Source organism: Bactrocera latifrons, unplaced genomic scaffold, assembly GCF_001853355.1.
Source record: "Bactrocera latifrons isolate USDA-ARS-PBARC rearing strain unplaced genomic scaffold, ASM185335v1 scaffold_1465, whole genome shotgun sequence".
Taxonomy (NCBI): Eukaryota; Metazoa; Arthropoda; class Insecta; order Diptera; family Tephritidae; genus Bactrocera; species Bactrocera latifrons.
Window position 1 is genome coordinate 7582 of NW_017534925.1, and position 15330 is coordinate 22911.

Genomic DNA, 15330 nt, shown 5'->3' on the forward strand with positions numbered 1-15330 from the left:
TTAAAAGCAACTGAGTAATTTAAATGAGCCGTGGCACGACGCGTGGGCGATTGATTGAACAATCGGTGTCACTTCGTCTCGTCTCAATGCACACAGCAAATGTTAAAGCGCGCACGTTTGTTTGTTTGGTAGTCGTCACAGCCGATTGTCGATCGTTTGCCATATGGTCCGGATGTTCAATTGCATCATTCGGCAAGTCGCCAGCCAAGCGTTGCGTTGCTGCGTCGCACTTGACTGTTGGCAACCAAATGTCGGCTTGTGCAATGCCACATCGGCTCACACACGAACCTGCACACCTTTTCTGTAAATATACATATGCGTTTTCACGACTGCGTTGACTATCAATTACTTTTGCTTTTGTTTCTTTGTTTCATTTTATATGAAATTGTATGTGAATATGCTCTTTCGTATATAAAATATATTTACATATTTAATGCTGCTGTTGACTTCGATCATTTGTTTATTTATTATGTGTAAAAAGTGTGGCAATCTCTGACGTCATTTGTTGTGTGAATGCAGATCAAGTTTATCATTGATTTGTGCTGGTTCGGTATAAAATATACAACGAACAGCTGACTGCTGAATTATTATGATTCACCAACCTCACATACTACATATAGCACATATCGTCTGTTTGATACAAAGGGTGCTAAAAGAGAGAAAGCTTCAGGGAAGTCGACATATTCAGTTTAAGGCTGATGGCTGAAGTCTAATTCCAGTATCTGTTGACCAGGGATGCGTGATTTGACTTCGTTTCGTGATTTGGGAACCACCTCGTTGAAACCACTACCAAGGAAAAGAGATCAAACTCTACAAGTCAACATCTGATGAGTCGGCATGTGTACGAGAGAAAGGTTCTGAAGCAGATATATGATCCTTTGCGCGAATACCGCAGTCCATGGAACCTTCAGCTGTATGAAATACAGCAACCCCGGCTTGTTAATATTGTCCGGATGGATGAGAACGCTGTAGTTTTGAAAGTATTCCATTCCATACCCGCCGGTGGAAGCAGAGGAAAACCTCCACTCCATTGAAGAGATCATATGGAGAAGAACCTGGCTGCACTACGTAGTATCTCCATTGTTATATAAGTTTGTCATTATAATAGAAACTTTGAAACTTGGAAGGGATCATTCTAAGCATACAAAGCATTGTTTTAAGGTCCTCCTGGAGGTAGGAGGAGGATATCTGTATAAATTTCAATGTTTCCAAACCGACGTTGCTGCAATTAAGATTAAAATTTACGCTCCAGTGTGTAGCCTTCTTCAGAGAAGTGGCTATCCGCTCTCATGGCAATGCGGCGATAGTAGCTTTAAGCTCACCAATCGTGTATTCAGAGCTGGTTAAGTTATGCCTACCCTCGTTATCAATGGCAACGATATCACTACCACACCGTTCGCACGACAGGCGGATCTACGTACCCGGAACGGACCCCTGGGCTTCCATCAATTTATGCGCTGTCGCAAGAATCTTTTGACCTAAGATCAATCGAAGGGGATTAAGTGAGCTCTTTGCTCTCAATAAGACTAGCCTATTCCTAGTTGTGGCCAAGCCATTGCCTTATCGGCGTCCAAGATGTAGATTGAGAATCTTCCGGATGCCAGTTGAAACTGTATGGAAAAAGACGAGATGAAATCATCTCAGTACTTCCTTCTAGATTTCCCCGCGTTTGTGAGATCAAGGGTTAAACACTTGCAAACTCTTAGAAATTAAACGCCTGAGCAAATTTTTAATTTCGAATTACAGGAGTAGTCCAAGTGCGATCTTTGAATCAGCCATCAAACCTAATCTAATCAATCCTTTAAAAAACCTTTATCTTTTTGCGCCTGCATAATTCTCTTATCACATCATATTTGCTCTCTTTGGTGATAAATTAACATCGACGGCACTTTCCGCAATTCAAACCGATAGGGGCATATCCAGATAATGTGGTGAACCTCCAAAATCTGCAATTAAATACTCAAACTCAAGGCATCCATTTTGGTCTGGACGAAAGTCTACTCATTACCTGCTCGGCAGAAATTGGTCTTTATTCGAAAATTTATTTTCACAATAAAAAAAAAAAAAAGAAATGTTAAACTTCCAAAGTCACAACACATAAGGCGTCTACTATCTATTAAAACATTTGCTTCGGAGAACTGTTACTCTCTAATTTGATATCTCAATTTATTGTTCCCTACCTAACTTCGTGTTGTCTCCTATTAAAATGTGGGATTGGTTCGACGTAGAGAGTTCTTTCCACAACTTCAGTAGTATACCGTTCTTAAAAGTGCTATTAATATAGGGGGATCTTTCACCGGACAGTTTGTACTAAGTTTTTCGGTGAAAATTTTAAATATTTGCTTGTTTGAATTATTGAATATTTTAGCCTTGACACAAGAAATTGACATCATGAACATCGCCAATGGAATGTCTTGGAAAACAATATCTACTTCTGTCATATCTATGTATGTATAAAAATTTCTATACACATTTCACAGTATTTACTTAGCTGTGTCGCATTAGTAAACTATTCAATCCATGCTCGAGCAAAAATATTTCCGCCTTAGTCGGGGGGTTCGTCAGTTTCGCGAGTATTTCCTTATCATTTCCAGCCTTCAATGCTGGAAAAAACAACATTGCACGAACAACGTAATCTCGCTGGAACGGTAAAGGCACGAACAAGCGTGTGCTAACCCACACATCGAAAAATCGTCTGGCAAATAAGAAACTTCTGTTTTTCTAGTTTAAATATTAACACACATTTTTATAAATAAATAAAACAAAAAGAATGTATTTGTCATCGCTTTTCTCCACTTGAACAGCAAAATTTCATATCAGATCTAACATTGCAATAAATATGTATAAAAAGTATTCCTTCGTAGGCAATATTTGTGTGCCCCTGAGTTTTGTACAATTCAAATTATCTAGCTACATATTTTTCTAAGAATATCATTTAAATATTGTAAGTGAGTTGTCACTTSRTAGTCACTRTTTTGTGTATCCAATCGAGGTAGGCGGAGATGTCCGTATACACCGCGGGATGGCCGGCCATGCCGCAACGTGTGAAGCCGTAACTCACCACACCGTAGGCGACCCAACGCGAGTATTTACGATCGAAATACATGAGTGGCGCGCCGCTGTCGCCGGCACAAGTATCCTTGGCGAACTCGCCGCCCGCACAGACCTGCTTCGAGCCCAAATCGATACCGAATGTCGACAAAATCTTCGTGCAGTTGTCGCGTTCTACATATGGTATACGCAGCTTCAGCTTGATCGGGCTGTGTATGTTGCGAAAGTATTTATTAACTGTGAGAGAATATTGAAAGTGTGGAAGAGTTAAAAAAAAAACATTTCCATAGCAACTCAAAATCTCCAACAAGTATGATGTACTTACATAAGTCGGTGCGTCCCCAACCGGAGACCGAAAACATTTCACCTACTTTATAGGGGCTCTCCTCATCTTGGCTTGGCAGACAAATTGGCATAATGAAATGCGTGAAGGACACTGCACGTTTCAGTCGTATTATGGCAATATCGTTGAATTTAGTAAACGAATGTTCATTGTATTCGGGATGCACGAARATRCGTTCGTGGCCGATGTCTACGGCAGCGTCCGCACAATTCAGATAATCGGGTTCCTCAATGCAGTCTGGTTCGGTTTTCACGTTGAATTCGCCTAAGCGTACGAGCTTCCTAAAAAGTGGGGCAAAAAGCTTTGCTATTATTCATTTAAGTGAGGTTAGGTTTGTTTTCGTAACAGTGATTTCGTAATTTGTCGCTCTTTCAGAGATTTAGAAGATTCGTTAATACAAGTCAGAGCTTTTTTTGGTGTACTATTCTTAAACGCTATTTTTTGTGGATAAGATTCTAACTTAAATGGAAATACAAAGTTTTCACTGTCCTTACAAAGTCAGCCTGAAGTTCGAAAACCTTTAAATTGTTCATATGGGGGTTCAGGGAATTATTGATCCGATTCAACCCATTTATAGCACACCGACATACTACTATCAGGAAAGTATTCTCCCTGAATTTTAATTATAAATCTGACACATTCAAGAAATATTTTCAGTAAATGGGCCAAACATAGGTACTGAGGTCCAAATATTCGGTACACAGGAATTTAAGCACTTTTTGTTGGATTTGTAAAATTTTTTGTCATAAGTTGGTACACCTCAAAAATACTATTCGTGGTAGTAAAACCTTCCCGATTTTCCTCTTATATTAGAATTGTGTTATATGGGAAATAGGCGTGGTTGTAGTCGGATTTCACCCATTTTCACACTACAACTTAAAAATTTTAGATAAGTGTAACAAACCAAAGTTGGTTTAAATCGGTCTGGCGGATTTCGAGATATGTGTTTTCACCTGAAARTGGGCGGTGCCACTCCCATCGTCCCATTTGGACCCCGATTACATTAAGGTTCAACTCCCATATCTTGGATCTTTTTGGATTTTATTGCACACATTTTCTCACGTTGCTGCCATTTACTATTTTTACACAGACTCTGAGCCCCAAGGATAACCAGAAGTCACTGATTAAAGACAGCTGTCTCAAAATTTAACGCAAAAGGCATTAGAACACTCATAATCTTAAATTACTGTATTTAAAGAAAATTCTGAAAACAGGGCTTTTAACTGAATTCATTTTAAAAATTCCGTTATATTCCTCTCCCTTAATCCCCCACCGTTCATTTGTATCTCTAACAAGAGCTCAGTCACTTTCAATTTCACTAACAGTTCATTATTTTTCCGCTCTTCGCAAACTTACAATCCTTTTTTTTCACGCACACCCTCGCCCCGCACACAATGCGCCGCTGTCAGAATATGACGATCGTCGATGAGCGCGCCACTACAGCCGAATTCATCTGCGAATGAAAGGAAGTTGAACATCACTTTCCACACACACAAATCACTTAAGTACACAAGCGTGAAATGAAATCATACTTGAATTGTACACAAACAACGCCAGCCACGGAAACTCATCCAGTTCGGCGATTTCGCCGCCGTAAATACGATTTGTCACCTGTTTGCCACATTCGTTGCGCAAATTGAAACTCTCAGCCGGTTCCACGGTCTGTATGCGACGTTTCAATTTCTTCCGTTTGAATTGCGCGGTCACATTTTGAAAACGACGATATTCGAATTTCGAAAACTTCAGTGACGGATATAGATAGTCCTGTCCATTAGCTGGACAACAAACCATGGGCTCCGGCGCAAGCGAGTCACATTCTTTACACGAGCACTGCACTTTCTTTAGAAAATTCACTTTTTCGGCGGATATATTCGGCACGCTGCGCGCCTGCAGATAAGCCGAACAATTGCCGACGGTCACGCAAACACCCACTTTAGCCTCATTAGGTATATCACACTTTTGCTGAGCAGAGGCCGGTTCAACCGTTGAAATGTATTTATTTTCGTTCACTGTTGAGGGGTCAATTAATGGAACGTCTGTATTGGCGCGCGCCTTCAATACGACTGTTAGCGACAATGTGACGAGCAAACGGTGGAAGTGCATTGTTAACTTGCGATGTCACCGATTCGGAATTTCGAAAATGTGCTACTCATATGTAAACAGCAAAGCGACCCAGTTGTCTAGTCGACACTGCAGAGCGTCGGTGGAGTCACGTAAAAAAACCTACGATTTATGTATGTATGTCGACGACCGTCCTCCTCGTCTCCGGCGATGTTACTAATGTAAGGCGCGTGACTTGAACGGGCTGCTCGCGGCAATAACTCAAATTTACCAATTCAATTGAATTATTCGTATAACGTTTCAGTTATCCGCTCAAAGCACAGGCACGACCACACCAGCTTGACGTACCGCTCGGCTGTGAACGCTATTTAAGCGCCCAACGCCAGTGCCGGCGAGAGTGAACGCGTAACGCTGTCAAGTTGTGCATTCGCAGCGCTTATAAGAAAGACGCTGTATAAATATTAGTTTATTTACGTTTGTTTCTTTGCTCCATCACAACGTCAATGTCGCGTATTTCACAAAAAACACCTGCCAAAGCAGTCACAGCTTTAGCAGCGGTTTCGTCTACCTCTCCTACGATTAATTTAATAACCAAATAAATATTCGGGAAAACAGTCGTAAAATAATTAGTCCATCAGCTGTGTCATGATATGGCGCCCTTATCTGTGCTCATTTAATGCGAAATCGCCAAGCGTCCATTTCGAAAACCAGATCTCCAAGCTGAGGCTGCGGTCATTTACACTTTATGTTTACCTTTTTATTCGTCATACACAGCGACGGCGGCGGCGCCGCTTCGCTATTAAGAGGGGACAAATCATGCAATGACGTAACGTCAAGCTCTYAAATGCGACGYGTGCGTACACTTCATGGTCGCCAAGCAGCATACTTTAAGCCGGTTCCGCACAATAACAACTTGTGTTGGTTTGAACAGCTGACAGCTGTTGCGGTTTCACTTTCGTTTAAGTCATGATTAAGTTATCTGATAATTAGAACGCTTTTGCTGCATACTTCTAGGCGCTAAGTTTAGCTTTAAGTTTCAGATGTTGAGGTTTTCAGTTTAAGATAGCTCTTTGTTTAGGAGTGTGTATTTAAATTCATTCATAAAGGGAGTTGAATACACTTGTACTTTGCTGATATCATTTAATACTAATTTAGCGAGTGACGAATCGAACATACAACTGGCATAATGTAGTAAAAACTGGCAAAATCAAATGGAGGTAAAATAAGAAGGGTTTAGCCATTTTAATGAGGTAACTGAGGACTTTGTTGAATTAAATTAAACGGCCTACCCACCATCACCCATCTTCAGGACCGGCATTCGCTATACGACCGATTAGACCACGTCCAGCACGCAGTGAAGAAAATATAGCAACTGGGGCTGAGAGTGTACACGAAGCCCATAGAGAGTCGATTCGGCGCCGTTCGCAGCAACTCAGACTGGCGTATGGAACGGCTTGGCGCATTTTACGTCAAGATACAAAACTGAAAACGCACAAAATACAGCTTGTGCAAGAGCTGAAACCGTCCCAAATGAGCTCGCTTTCCTCTATGAGCTCCTGAAAAGTTTCAATAACGTCCAACGTTTTAACCCAAAATTTTGTTACGCGTTGAGTCTTACTTCTCCTTCAATGAGTATGTAAACAAGCAAAATTGCCGCATTCGGAACGAAGAGTAACCTGAAGAGATTCAAGAGCTGCCATTTCATTCGAAAAAACCAAAGAAAGTGGGTTGTGGGTCGGTAGAACCTTCTATCCATATTTCTTCAAAAATGATGAACGACGACCCACACCGCGCCAAGATAATCTACTATACATATATATATATATGTATGTGATGCCTAAAATTCAAGCTCGTAATTTCGGCAAAAGTTGGTTTCAATAATTTGGCCCAACATCCTACACATCGCATCCATAAATGGATTTATTGAGAGAACACTTCGGTAAGCAGATAATATCACGTTTTGGGCCTGTCGATAGACCGCGAAGATCGTGTGATATTACACGGTTTGACTTTTTCCCGTGAGGATATGTAAAGATTAAAGTCGATGTGGACAATATCGTTTCGATTCAGGCCTTGGAGCAAAGCATCACGCGTGTGATTTGCCAGTTACCAGTTGAAATGCTTGAACGAGTCATTGAAATTTGGATTTAATGGATGAGCCATCTGAGACGTAACCGTGGCCAATATTTGAAGGACATAACCTTCAAAAAAAAAAAAAAAATTGCGAAAGAATGCTCTTTGGAATGATAATAAACACTCCCCATTGAATTTGAAGTTTCTGTGTTTTTTTTTTTTTTCTTTAGAAACTCAGTACGAACTTGTTATTATTATTCTTATTGAGAATTCTGACTATTGGATTTTATATTATATAAAAACTGTCAGAAATATAATGGGTACCTAATTTTACATGCCTAGAACCTATGTAGATGCCATCTAAAAATAGAATACAGTATATCCATATTTTTGGAACTTCATCAGCTTTATATTTCCTAACTAACCTCCAGATCAATTTATAGATTCATTTCTCTTTTTATAAGTTAACCTCTTTCCCACTAAACTGCACTGTCATGCGTGGTCTATGCCTCACTAATGAACGGAAAACCCGGTAAACGGAAATGTACCGCTGAGCTACGCATCCAAAGGTCAATTGCTAATGCATAGAAAACCACAAGTTGAGCAGACAGATTAATAATAATTTCCAGTTGAATGCTAATATTTCTGCAAGACTACCTAGTAGTGAAAATAGTATTAATAATGCATATCATACATATATATAGCAATGCATCAAACCAGTTGTTATCAACTAGCATCGAATGGAGGGAAATTCACCATATTCCTTTGTTACAGATATATTTAATATTTCAATTTGGTGCAGTCTATTTTGAATGGTTCATTCCGGAATAATTCCATTTTTTGCAAAATTTATTCAACTCGGACCGGGTGATTTGTTGGCCTTAAGCTTGCCAGTAGTTAGTTGCAGCTCTTCGAGGGGATTTGCAGAAATCTTATACTCTAGATCACTAGACCCCTTTTTGGGTGCGGAAAAGAGTGCATTTAAGTCAGGTGGTTCAAGCGCCAAGTTTCTTCATTATATTATACCCAAGTCCCCAGGGGTTTTTGTTAATATTCTCACGTAGTTCTGCCTACTTTATTCTTCTTCTTTCCATCAATGGCTTGCTTTAGCTCCTTTTTTTTGCTTTATATTGCTCAGCTTCTCGGCATGCGAATCCTCTGCGCCTGGATTTCGTGTAGGATCTGCGAAGGCGAAGGAATGTTCGTCTGAGTTGTAAAGTACTGGTTTATGTTTGCTGTGAGATGCCTTGGGATTGAGTTTTGACAGCCTCTTGTTATATTAAGAATTGTATGCTCGACAATTTTCCTTGGAATTTTAGGGAAGTTGCTAGATGAGTTCTGATGGTCTATTTATATTTTGTTTCGAAATGTTCCATTTTCGTGTTTTAGTCTTTTTCCTGTGCTGGTTCGCGTTTGTTCCGGTATATAGGATAAGGTTGCATTTCCTGTGCTGAGCACTATTAGACCTAGCYGCGCAGCYATCTCTAGAATGCGCTTTTTCCGAGTTCGTGGTTGGCATACTCCACTTTACGACTTTAGAATTTAGGTCTTCGGAGATAATTGATTAGACCTGGCTGTATCCTCAATATTGTCTTGTTGAAACCAAAGATCGTGATCTTCAACATTCACCAATTCAGGCCCGAAAAAGTAATTTCTTTAATCAAAGCTCTATAGCGATCCCCATTGACTGTAATACTATGGCCGACTTCACTTTTGCAGAATAATAATAAAAGTGATGCCCTCTGTCCATACCGTGACTTTGTGAGCATATAACTTTTAAGGATGAAAAATGAATTGTGGATTTTCATCACATCAAATGCGACAATTTTGCTTCTAACGTACTGATTCCACTAAAAGTGAGCTTCGTCGCTGAACATATTTAATTTTGTATTCGCTGGCCATCTTGTCATGGCTCTATTCGCCGTATATGTGAGCGTGTGTTCTGAAGTAAGTATATTCATAACGAAATCGGAAACCAATATAAGTCTTTGCCAAATGACAGCTGTCAAAAAACCAACTCCGAAAATGGTAATATCTCATTGAAAACCAMACGTCTAAAAACCCATTAWAAAATTAACTTGCTTTTATTTATTCTGTGAAAGAACTAACAGATGAATTAAAAAGTCCCCGCCCCATTATAATACAACACCATTCGATTTCATTTTCGGGTTTTTATTCAATATATTAGTTTGTCAAAAAAATCTTGCGGTATTTTTTTTTTTTTKTGCATTTTCAATTGTTCGTAAAATTTTTTTTGATGACTCATGCCCATTTTGACCGATGCTACGGCTGSTACTATGCCGGTCTCTTTCGACCAATTATCGYAATTTTTGACGACAGRCCATCCGGAGCGTGGACCATCTTCGACCACCTCTACACCCGCACGAAAACGTTGAAACCATCGTTGTGCGGTGAAAATGGAAACTGTATCGGGTCCATAAACTGCACAAATTTTATTGGCGGCTTGAGATGCATTTTTGCCTTTATCGTAGTAGTACTAATATGTAAAATATGTCGTATTTTCTCTTTGTTTTGCTCCATGTTTGCGACGCTATAACTGACGCACGACTTAAAAGAAACGACAAACAATCAAACATGTGTTAGCGCCTGAAATGAGCTTTCCAAAAAGGTATAGCATTACCCGATGCGACGAATAAAACTGGAACTACGCGCTCTCAGCGCCAACTAGCGAAAATACCGCAAGACTTYCTTGACAACCAAATAYATACATTTGTAGTTCAMTTCGACGGTGATACGCTGATTATAGCGGTAATCCAAAATTTATTCCATGAGCATCCCAAAATACAGACGTCATAGCCTTTCCAGCCAACTAATTTCTGTTCCACATGTTCAGCTCGAGTATATGCTTGGTGTCTGTTTAGGGAAGTCACTTTTTCTACCAATGTGACCAGATTGGAGAAGAACTCAACATATTTCGAGTTCTTCTAAATTGCTTGTGGAATTTTATAATTTATAATCGGCAATGCATTCAAAGTTTGAATATGTCTTTAATTTTAACAGCAATCCATATTTTACTGCAAAGATGAGCAACTTACAAATTTTTTTTGGTTAAGATCAGCACTTTAATAAATTCTTAATCCAGACAAATTTAAACTCTTCTGGAAAAGAAGTTTATCTGTCTACATATCTTAACCACCATAAAGTACTGAGTCAGGGGCTTGAATGTAGTTAGTGCAACATACAGGATTGGATTAAGGTCTAAAATATACACTGCAAGGCCAATAACGTCACGCAGAGACTAGTTTGGACATTTGCGGTACTAGATGGAGTTCAATGGCTAAGTTCAAGAGGACTAGTCGTCCTTGAGGATGCCTGCGCTTGATGTGAATTTTAACAAACCCTGCGGCCTCACTATCGATACCTRATCYAGTGTATCATACCGTGRRACTMCAGRTGCTTACATTGTAATCTTGCCAATGTGGCACAAGAAAATGAGCCTCAACGTTGAAATGAAAATCCGGATCATTTTCAAGTTGTTGCTCAGCCCAATTCACAAGCATACGACGATTGTGGTGGTCAAGCGGCTTCAGTTCTTGCGTTAATTTGATCATGTAAGGATGTAGCCAAGATCTTTTGCCAAAATTCGCCACAAAGACGTCACAGAGATGCCCAACGCTTGAGAACAACGTGTGAGAGACTGATTTGGGTGTTCCTCAGTTGATGCGCCAGCGACAGCAACACTCTCGACACTACAGACACTTCTTTGTCTCACTGGCAGGAGAGCATTTGTGCTTGTGCATTCAGATTTTTCCACTAGACGCTCAGTTGTTGATCGRACAGGACRATTATGGCGACCATAAATTGGTCTTAAAATTAAGACCACTGACTACGAATTTCGTTAGAAAATTTTAATAATTTCGACGCGTTGTTGGCTCATATATCTTTCCGTGACAAAATGGCAAACCTTAAGAGAAATACCAAAAGAACGGGAAAAATATGGCGCCGTTTGCTGTCTGTATCGGTTGTTTTTCGTAGTGTTCCGATTGAAAAACCCGTTATATACAAATTTTAATACTTTTTGCGGAAGACTGGCATTTCAATAAATAATTTGAAATTCGAAATATTTATACTTTAGAATTTTTTATTGAATTTTCAACAACACAAAATAATTATTTCCGCATTACATTATAGATTCTTATAGTATATAATATTATACATTATTTTCTATATTTGGCAAACGGGTAAATTACGATACATACTATGGGTTATAATTTTTGGAATACGCGAATATGACACGAATATGAGAAACTAATGGCAAGACCACAATTAAATTCATGTTATTAAATGCTAATATAACCTAATAATTACATAATTTATATATAAATACAAGTGTATTAAAGCAAAATTAAATTAATTGCGTAAATTGCTTCGTATCCAGTCGTCATAGTTGGCCACACGCGTATGCACGGCCGGCCAGCCGCTCAGACCGCACTTGTAGCCAAACGATACGATGCCCTCCAACACCCAAGCATTGTTGCGGAAATGCATCAGCGGTCCACCAGAATCACCATCGCAACTATCCTCGGCATAATGTCCACCAGCACAAAGTTGATTGCTCACCACCTTCACCTTGCGTTCGCGATACTTGCGCTGACATTGTGACAAGTCCACAAGCGGCACTTGTAATTTCTGTTTTACAGCACTTTTGGGGCTGTGCAGCGTGCGACCCCAACCGGCGACYGTGTACAGTGTGTCGCTAGCCGGTGCCGAAYGCTCCTGYGCCACCGCCGATGGCAGGCAGATGGGRCGTATGGAATCCGAGAAGCGTATATCCTGATCGAGACGAATCAGTGCGATGTCGTTCTCCTTATTGGCCGCATTATCACGATATTGATTGTGTGGTATGATCTCCTCAATGCCCACACGTATGGCCTTGGGAGCGCATGAGTAGCCGTTGCAATCGGTTTGCTTCGTGGTGTCATATTCGCCTAAGCGAACGCCAACGCTGCGGGAAGAGCAAATAATGATGTTGTTAATATATTTTTATTGATGTTATTATACTTATTTATTATTTATGGATTTATACATAAAAAAAAAGTGATAATATTATGTTAGATGCAATTTCTAACTCAATTCTCTGAGTGCATGAATGCTAGTGATGAAGAGTGGATCACCTAAGACAATATCAAGCGAATGCAATCGTGGTTGAATAGAAGTGAGTTGGTGAAATTTATGCGTGAGGATTGATTTTCGGGAGGGTTTTGCTATGTATGTTGGTGGATATGCTTAGAATATCTTACTAAAAGCCGATCCCTTAGGGTCATATACATAATTCGAAGATCTACTGTCAACAATTGGACCGTCTAAAGAAAGCATTCGCCCAGAAGTGGTCAGCTTTGCACCATAGGAGAGGAATTGGGAGCCATCAGGACAGTATCTGGCCAGCGAGATCGATAGTGACCGACTATAAGCTCCGGAAACTTGGTTGGGATGTTCTTATGAATTGAACTTATTGTCCGAACATGATACCAAATGATCGCTACCACTTTCTGTCCATATCGAATGATTTTGCTGGTGGAAACTTCATCTCATCGGTATCTTATGAAAATCAACGGTTACGGTTTTTTGCCAATAGGGACGGGAATGTCAATGGTCTTGGCATTATGAAATTAGGCTAGGTCATGTCGTCCGAATGGACGGAAAACACCCCAGCTCTGAGAGCAATCKACGCAGTACCCGCCGAGAGAAGCAGAGGAAGATGAAGRCATCCACTCCGTTGGAAAGACCAGGTGGAGAAGGACATGGCTACCTTTGAAATCTCCAATTGGCATCAAAAAGCAAGTGGCAAGTTATTACGTAGTACTTAGTTAATCAAATCAATTTTCTCATACCGGAAATACCATAAAGTACAGTCATGAAATTTGTGCTTAACTTCGAGAATTTGAGAATTAATAAATCTTAAAAGAGCTGCGGTTTTCAACAGCCCACTGTAATTAGGAAATTTTTAAGTGTGACCAAATGGCATCCGCAACTTTAAATTTAGAGCATTTAGGAATGAATATGAGTCGATAATGAAAAAAATGTTAGTGAGTCAAAGTTAAGATCTCCAGACTATTTTTTTATGTTTTTTTTTTGTTGGAAATTTCGAATGAAATCCGCAAATTACTTCAAACAAATGCACAAAATGTCACTTACAGCTGACCGATTTGCTTCTCAATGGCACCTTTCACGCAATGCGCCGCCGTCAGCACATAGCGGTTATTTATGAGCGAACCTGCACAGTTGGTTGACAAGCCGCCGGAACCTATAATTACAATAGATTGAAAAATTTACAATTCTAATATTATATAACTAAATGCAAATTTACAAGAATGCAAATAGGTTTGCGCATTCCAGCATTTGCTGTCAAGTCAAACTCTTACACATTACTAAATCAATAAATCTATTTAAGTAAAAGTAAGCAATTCGTCACTCACGTCGATTGTACTCGAGCAACACCATCCATGGAAACTCATAGAGATCCGCATCTGAGCCGCCGTAGATCTTATTCGATATAGTCACGCCGCCACAGGAGGGCAAGCGCGGCAGCACTGCCGCAGCAGACGTTTGCGTACCCGCTGACGGACCTTTGTGCTGCTTGCCGCTGCCGCCGATGCTGTTAAAGTCACGCCCACCAGCAGCCACTTCGCTTATGCGCTGACTCTGCCGTTGTCGGCCGCCGGGAAATAGCACCGTGCTTGGCTGGCGGCTGTAGGCGTCATCGTCGTCGTAAGTGTTGCGTGTGAAACCGGTATCTCCGGTGCAGCAGACATACGGCGCTTTGCCGTAGCCGTCTTTGCATTCGGAGGCGCGTAGAAATTCGGTGTCGAGCCGCTGTGCGGAGACGCGTCGCAGCACCGACAACAATATCTGACAATCGTAGATTGAGACGCATGCGCCGAGACGTTGATTCGGATTGAAGCAGCGGCGCGCTGAAAAAACGTAAACAAAAAGCGTAAAGAAGAGTGGTTAAAAAAGTAAAAAAGAAGAGTGGTTAAAAGGCAAGACGCATGCATAAATGAAAGATAGGCGCTAGCGGTTTAGTTGGCTTTGTCGGCGGTAATAATTTATGCATATGTGTATGCAGTTATAAATATGGTACGGTGTCTGGGGATTCACCTTGACCACAGTCACTCTCTGTTTTCTGCAACTCATTTTTGTCTGGCCGCTGTTGTCTTTTCTTTTTTTTAATTTTCATTTCATAGTCTTAATTTCTTATTCGCGCCTTTTCGAGCGCTGCTGCTGGCTCGTCGTCTCATCGTGCATGCATTTGGTCTAATTGAACATTTTTGCGGTTTACAAATATTGCCACTATATTACTTTATTGTGTTATTTTTTCGTTTCATTAACGTTTGCGGTCGAACGCAATGAAAGGTTCTTTACTTTTCACGGCGACAGCTTTGACATGTGCGCGAAATTTGCATAAATTAGCTCATAAACCAGCTCATTGACTATTTTATTGACACAATTACAACAAATCATAAAGCTTTATTTAGTCAATATATTTACATACATATATTATACATATATTTAATAAGCGAAATTCTTGATCTTTGTTGTTCAATAAGTCAATATGTTGAATGATTAACCACACTTTTTTTAAATAAATTGTTTGTTTTTCGAACAGTCTTTTCAGATGCAAATGTCATTTCTTGTAGCAGGTTGTCAAAATATATTTAGAATTTTCTAACAAAGGAAACAAGTTGTCAAATTAATTTTAGAATTTCTTAAGAGGGGATTTTCGTAGCAAACCGCGGGCCTGTCAATGTGATCATTGTATCGGTAAACATTTTTAAAATCGT

General features: G+C 40.1%; 2 protein-coding genes across 2 annotated transcripts; both read right to left on the reverse strand.

Annotated features, from left to right (window-relative positions):
* Positions 1-2784: 2784 nt before the first annotated feature.
* On the reverse strand, positions 2785-5850 carry LOC108965716 (serine protease easter-like). The gene is made up of 4 exons (XM_018928304.1): positions 4927-5850; positions 4751-4847; positions 3377-3675; positions 2785-3288 (listed from the first exon to the last, which is right to left on the reverse strand). The coding sequence occupies exons 1-4, from the start codon at positions 5495-5497 to the stop codon at positions 2957-2959; spliced, it is 1299 nt and encodes a 432-aa protein (XP_018783849.1). The 5' UTR covers positions 5498-5850; the 3' UTR covers positions 2785-2956.
* Positions 5851-11670: 5820 nt separating this feature from the next.
* Positions 11671-14460, reverse strand: LOC108965715 (serine protease easter; the record flags this gene model as incomplete). The annotated part of the gene is made up of 3 exons (XM_018928303.1): positions 11671-12494; positions 13685-13793; positions 13966-14460. Coding segments are annotated over 3 exons (1199 nt in total), but the record flags the coding sequence as incomplete, so codon positions are not given.
* Positions 14461-15330: the final 870 nt, after the last annotated feature.